Genomic DNA, 7,567 nt, shown 5'->3' on the forward strand with positions numbered 1-7,567 from the left:
ACCGAATACGCTATATCTGGTCGTGTATGGACCAGATACCTCAGACCCCCTACCAGGCTTTTGAACATCGTGGAATTGACTGTCTTCCCCGTCTCATCTTTAACCAGCTGCACCTTTGGTTCCATTGGATACTTTGACGGATTACAATCTGTCATTCCGGCCTTTTCAAGCAGCTTCTTCGCGTACGCAGTCTGTTTTAGCTCTGTGTAGTCCTTCTTTTGATCAACTTCGATTCCCAAATAATAAGATAACCTTCCCAAATTACTCATTTCAAACTCATCACTCATTTGTTTCTTAAATCTTTCAATATTTGCAACGCTTGTGCCAGTAACTAGAAGATCATCAACATACACCCCTATAATTAAAGACTCATTCCCCTCTCGTCTTGTGTAAACAGCGTGCTCATATGGGCATTTAACGAAGCCAAGTTTCTCCAGACACTTACTTAACTTCGCATACCACGCACGAGGTGCCTGCCGCAGTCCGTACAGTGCTTTCACTAAGCGATACACCATGTGCCTTTTGTTTTCTTTCACAAATCCCTCAGGCTGCGTTACATATACAGTTTCCTCCAAATCTCCATTTAAAAAAGCGGATTTAACATCTAAATGGTGCACCTGCCACCCGTTTTTTGCAGCAAGTGCCAGCAAAAGTCTCACGGTTTCCAGTCGAGTAACCGGTGCGAACACCTCCTCAAAATCTATGCCTTGCCTTTGAACATAACCTCTAGCTACGAGTCTTGCTTTGTGTTTGGTAATGTTCCCGTCAGCATTCCTCTTAACTTTGTATACCCATTTCAGGCTGATCGGTTTTTGTCCAGGAGGTAACTCTTCCAGTTTCCAGGTGTTATTCTTTTCTATTGCTTCGATTTCATTTTTCATGGCCTGCACCCATGATTCATCATGTGCTGCCTGTTCATAGCTCCCGGGTTCATCCACTCCACATAATAACAATTCCTCCTCTAACTCGATTTCTTGAGTCTCGTTATAAATGTCACTAAGCAGTCTGAAATTCCTTGGATGATCGCTGCTGCTACTCGAATTCCCAGAATTTCCAGTGGCTGAACCCTGATCTTCCAAGTCTGTTTGTGCAGTAACTGACCTGGTGGGCGTCTCTGCTCTCGTGGTCTCACTAGTGCTCACACTACCTCTTTCTGAGTGACCATAATTTTCACCACCATACTCATTAGTGGCATTCTCAGTGAGATCTTCATTTTCTGCACTTGACCAATTCCCCGTCACATTGAAAGAAGCCTGATTAGAAAACTCTTCGTTTTCATCTTGCATCTTACTCCAGTTCCAACCTTTGCTCTCCTCAAACACGACGTCCCTGCTCACTACAATTTTCTTTAACTCTAGGTCGTAGAGTCTGCAAGCTTTTGTGCCTGGTTCCGTACCCAAATAAATCACTTCTCTACTTCTATCATCCAATTTGGTTGTGTGCACATTTGGCACTTTCATGTGTGCCACACAGCCAAACACTCGGATGTGACTTACGTCCGGTTTATAGCCTTTCCACACCTCATACGGGGTCTTGTTTGACACAGCCCGTGTTGGCAAGCGATTAAGCACGTATACGGAATGTCGTGCAGCCTCTCCCCATAAATTAGAAGGCATGTGCATCTCTTTCAAAAAGCTACGAGTCATTGCCACAACCGTCCGGTTTCGACGTTCTACGACTCCATTTTGTTGCGGTGAATAAGGGGCTGTAAAATGCCTTACAATACCACTTTCTTCACAATAAGCATTGAACTGATTAGAACAAAATTCCCCACCCCTATCAGTTCTCAATATTTTAATCCTTTCATCTGTATTCTTTTCGACAAACATTTTGAATTTCTTAAACATCCCTAGTGCTTCATCTTTGTTTCTCAACATGTAAATCCACATAAATCTACTATAATCATCAACCAACAATAAGAAATATTTATTACCCGCCTTTGTTTCAGGTGTGATTGGACCACAAAGATCCGCATGAATCAGTTCCAGAATTCTTGTAGCTCGATATTCTGCCTGGCTTGGAAACGATCGTCTCGTTTGTTTTGCCATTAAGCATCCTGAACACAGCTCCTTAGGTTGCACCAATTTTGGTAAGCCTCGTACCATATCGTTGTCAGACAACATCTTCATGGCCCTATAATTCACATGGCCCAAACGCAAGTGCCACAATCTTGAAGATTCCTCAATCGTGGACAACAAGCAGTTGGAACCACTGGACTCCAGAATGATTTTATAAAGTCGATTACTTGTTCTTTTAACTTTCATGAGCAGCTTATCCCTGTTATCATATACCCACAAATAAATTCCATTGAGAATCACTTTATTTCCACTTTCTGACAGTTGACCAAGGCTTATGATGTTATTGCAAAGTGTGGGGATGTAGTACACGCCATGAAAAGCCACATTTTCACCATTCTTACTCGTGAAAATCACTGTGCCTTTCCCCTTGATCTCAACAGTCGATCCATCTCCGAACCTTACCCTTCCTGTTACCTTTTCATCTAACTCCTTGAACTTCGACTTTGTCCCCGTCATATGATTACTTGCGCCATTATCCAAATACCACACATCAGACTCAATTTCTTTGACTTTGTTTTGATTCAGCCTTGGCACGACTTCTCCTTCATTTAGTAATAGTGTATTCGTCTCACATTCGGTCAACAATAGTGCTGGCTCATCATCTTGACTCTGCACCAGGTTCACTTCTGATCTTTGCTCTTTCTCCCGTTTGGGCTTACGGCACTCGGCTGCAAAATGGCCGTAGTTCTGGCAGTTAAAGCATCGTACTTTACTCTTGTCACGCACTCCTTGATAGCTACTCGAACCACGGTTTTTCTGAGTCTTTCTCTTAAGCCACTCTTCCCTAGTGAAAAGTAGTTTTCCTTCATTATTTTCTCGTTTCATCCACTCATCCTCAGTCAACATTAGTTGCCCACTGTTATTCTCCGGTTGTCCCCGAAGTCGCTCCTCATGGGCTTTGAGTGAGCCCACGGTCTCCTCTATTGTCATCTCATCCAACTTTCCAAATTGTTCTATGGCAGATGTGATATGCATGAACTTTGCCGGAGCTGCTCTCAGAATTTTCTTCACCACATAGTTTTCTTCCACGGTTTCTCCCAAAGTGCGGATATTTGTTACCAACCCGTTAAGTTTCATACAGAACTCATCAATAGTTTCTGTTTCCCTCATACTTAGATTCTCGAATTCTGACCTCAGTGTTTGAATTCGAGCCTTCTTCACTCTATCCGCTCCCAGGCTCATTGTTTTAATTGCTTCCCATGCGTCCTTGGCAGTCTTTTTCTCAGCAACGGCCAACAAAACATCCTCAGGTATTGCTTGGTAAATGGCAGCCAATGCCACCTTGTCCACTTTGTCATCAATTACAGCTTTCTGGTCTGTGGGCTCGACAGCCTCCCAAATCCCATGAGCCAACATATAGACTCTCATCTTGAGTGACCACGCCGTGTAATTGGCTTTACTCAACATCGGGTAACTCAGCGTCACCATTCCGTCCTTGCCCTTCATCCCTTCCATTGTCTGCGGTCTTGGCATGAACTTTGGCATCCACTAGATTAACCGGGGCTCTGATACCAGATGTTGGTCCCAGATTAAAACCACCAGCAACAAGCTTATTACAGATGCAATACTCACACACAACACACTCGTTTAAAACAGAAGAAATGCAGAACTCAACTTCTTATATTTATTAAACAAACACAGTACATTTATATTAAAAGTACTTGGAAATAAACAAAACAACTAACTCCTAAAGACCAGCAACAAACTCCTAAATATAGTCCACTACTTCCACTTATTCTCCTCATCCTAAAAACACTGAAACCACTCTTTGACTACTTCTCTAACGGCTACTACTGCTATCTGGTGTAAAGAACATTCAGGCAAAATACAAGTTCAAATTATTTTCCAACACTTTTTAGGTCCTGGATCGCCCTCTCCAATTAGATTTTATAATCCCAATGATCTCGAGATGAGGTGGCCGAGTCCGGTTTACCAAGTCTGCATTGACATTATATAACAATGTATGTGGAAGATAAAATAAAAAATATTAATTTTTGTCATACTATATATTTTATTAATGATTGAAGATGTTTTCATTAAGTCACTACATAGGCTTTTATTTGTGGAATGAGATTGTTAGTTTACAAACAACCATTTAACTCTATTAGAAGGAAGCCTTTTTAGATGATGGGGTCAAAAAATAATTCATGCAGGCTAAACCCTAAAAATAAATAATATCATACTTATGTGGATTTAAAGTTTGTTTAACAAACCCACCAAGTGGTATCAAATATTTAGTTCAACACTTCATAATAATCTCTCATATGGGGATAGGCAAGTGGGCTACCCCTGATGGGCTAAAGGCCGAGGCATGTGGGGCTTGGAGTATGAGAGTGGGGATTAAGCAGATTGTTGGGAGTTGCCTCAGTTGTCATACTAATTTTCATACTGATATATGATATTTTCATTAGTATCAATTTGTATGATAAACTCCAACTATTTCCACTAGTAATGTCTAGTAAATATATAAATAAGTTGTATATTACAAATATGATTCTACCATAAGTATAATTGACAGAGATACACAATATATGGTATACATTGTCCCTTTTACACAGGGTTTTATCTCATATAACTTCTCTCATCTAACTCTTCATTATTAGTAATGTGCAAATTAATTTTTTTATTTTCAAATTTTTATTTTTAGTATGAGTATACTTTTTAAATTTGTATTATGAGTTATAAAAATCTTTTACGATTTATCACTTTAAAAAATATCTAATAAAATAAATATTAACCAATTATATATATTTTTTTAATTATATAACCGATATCTAATATATATAATTTATTTTATAAACCTATAGTCTAAACTATGTTGACGCGTAATTTGGATATTTGTTTTTCAATCACATTATTAAACTAATCAAAACTAAAATTTGATATGTCATATTTATTATTTTTTTATATTTTATTTAGGATGTTTATTGTTAATTAGTTTATAATAAAAATAACAACGGTGCACTTATAATATGTTCGAAAGTTTAAAAAGTGGAACCAAACACTAACTTTCAAAATAATTGTGAAATTTTCACTATGAAATAAAAAATAAATAAAGATATACAACATTAAGAATTTGAAAAAAATCTTAATAAAATTAGTAATTATATAGGAAATTTTCCTATAAAAAGAGTGTTATCTTTTCACAAACCCTAACACTTGACCCACTGTCAGCCGCCCCCATCTATTTCATAGAGAGTCAAATTTACAATAAACACTGATGAACATATTCGAAGATGAAGAAGACAATAAAGAAAACCACCCTCCACTCCCTATACAGAATGTAAATCAAGATTGGCACGGTATATTTCTTTACTCATCTTGAAAAAATAAATAATCATAGTTAATTTTTTTCTAATTAATTGTTTTCTACAGGTATTTCAAGGGGATTGGTTATGATACATCAGTACATGATAAAAATTAGAGTGAGAGAGGATGGGTGTAGATGATTCTACTATTACATGCCATCTCTAAACGCGGTGTGTGGTTATAATTCATTTTCTTATTATTCTATTATATTGATGACATGATTAATAGACAATACTAATTTACATTTTTTAGTAATATTGAATGACAAATAGTTTGAGTAAGGACATCTAACTTTCATGATGCATATGCCATTAATTATACTTAAAAATAATTAAATGATATAGTTTATGTGTTTAGAAACTTGAGATTTTGTGCAGGAGGATGTAGGTCAATTATGTGTGGTGCCTGGATTATATTAGATTGACTTAGTGGCTTATATTAGTTTATAGCTTTAATTTTAAAAGTTGTTTGTATTTCGATCATCTCCCTAGCTATATATATATATATATCATGTTATAAATGATGTAAAACTTAATGCTAAAGTAAAATTTCTAATTTTTTGAGTTGGTTTTCGAACAACATATTTCTTGTTTATACTCAATGCCAGGATGTATACAAATATATATATAAGCTGTGTATTGTAAAACTGAGAAAAACAAAGACTTGCGTGTAAGTTGTTTTTATTGATTTGAAGCGTACAATATAAATAGATAGCTGATAGAATATGCAGCTAAAAACAAGGGACATCAAACAACTAACTCTTCTAATGCAGTTCTACTTCTACGTGTCTACATATGCCATTTCTAAAACTTCTCCACGACTATGCATACTAATTCAACATGCACATACTTTAATTATTTTAAAACTAGCTATAAGTTTCAAAATAATTCCAACAATCATCCCCTTAGTTTTGAAACTTATTTAGGCAACTCCATTACTCCCAGTAATCTGCGCATTCTTTCAAATTTGATAGTAGTGAGAGCTTTGGTCAGGAAATCTGCTCGTTGCATATCACTACTCACATGCTTGACAATGATCTCCTTTCTCTCAACACATTCTCGAATATAATGGTAGCGTTTGTCTATATGTTGTACTACGCCCATGAAAAACTAGGTTCCTTGCAAGATCGATGGCGGATTTATCATCAATGTACAAGATTACTGGACCCATATCTTCACCTGTTAGCTTGCTCAGCAGATTCCTCAGCCAAACAGCTTGACAAGCTGATGTCGTCCCTCCCATAAACTCTGCCTCGCACGAAGACAAGGCCACACACCTTTGTTTCTGTGAGACCCATGTGATGAGGTTATCATTTAAGTAAAATACCATTCCTCTTGTACTCTTCCTGTCATCTGTTTGTCCTCCAAAATCGCTATTCGAGTATCCTGTAAGCATATTGTTTCTAATATCCCTCGAATAAACCAGGCCGTAGTTAATTGTACCCTTGACGTACCTGAGTATACGCTTTATAGCATTCATATGAAGAACTGTGGGCTTTTCCATTAAACGGCTGACTATCCCCACATCATAAGCCATGTCGGGACATGTATGCACAAGGTAGCGAAGTCCTCCAACCAAGCTTTTGTATTCTGTTGGATCCACCAGTTTCCCGCCTTCGTCGTTAGTCAAATGCTCCTTCGGATCCATAGGATATTTAGTGGGGTTAAAAGCTTGCATTCCAGCCTTCTCCAATATTTTCTTTGTGTAAGCTGACTGTTTTAGCTCTATACAGTCCTTCATTTGTTGAACCAGGTAATACACAAAATGCGCTACTCTTCTATCTTCCATGTCTGCTCAACCCATGATCTGCTTATCACTTGTGGCACCCAACAATATTTCCAAAAAACAATCTCACACAACTCAAATAATATAACTTTAGTATAAATAGACAATAATAACTTGTTGACTCCATTACATAATATAATTAAACAAAACTTGAAGAAGATTATATAATTATGTGTTATTCTAATAAAGTAAATAATGTAAATGTTGGGTTTTCAGAACCTTTTATAATGCTTCCAAATAGGTTCCTAGGCCTTCTAAGTAGATATCTAGCTCTGCTCCATGTATTCACCAAAAAATCTATCTATCTATACTATACTATTATAGGCAATTTGGTAGTTGGTTGGTTATTTGGTACAGTTATTTGGTACGCAAAATAAGAACCGTCAGATTTAAAG

The 7,567-nt window shown here is 37.2% G+C and overlaps 1 protein-coding gene across 1 annotated transcript; it reads right to left on the bottom strand.

The window, feature by feature from the left end:
- Positions 1–6,434: 6,434 nt before the first annotated feature.
- Positions 6,435–7,175, bottom strand: LOC141702498 (secreted RxLR effector protein 161-like). Its single transcript, XM_074506157.1, has one exon. The coding sequence runs from the start codon at positions 7,173–7,175 to the stop codon at positions 6,435–6,437; it is 741 nt and encodes a 246-aa protein (XP_074362258.1).
- Positions 7,176–7,567: the final 392 nt, after the last annotated feature.

This window comes from Apium graveolens, unplaced genomic scaffold (genome assembly GCF_009905375.1).
Source record: "Apium graveolens cultivar Ventura unplaced genomic scaffold, ASM990537v1 ctg5243, whole genome shotgun sequence".
In the NCBI taxonomy this organism is placed as follows: Eukaryota; Viridiplantae; Streptophyta; class Magnoliopsida; order Apiales; family Apiaceae; genus Apium; species Apium graveolens.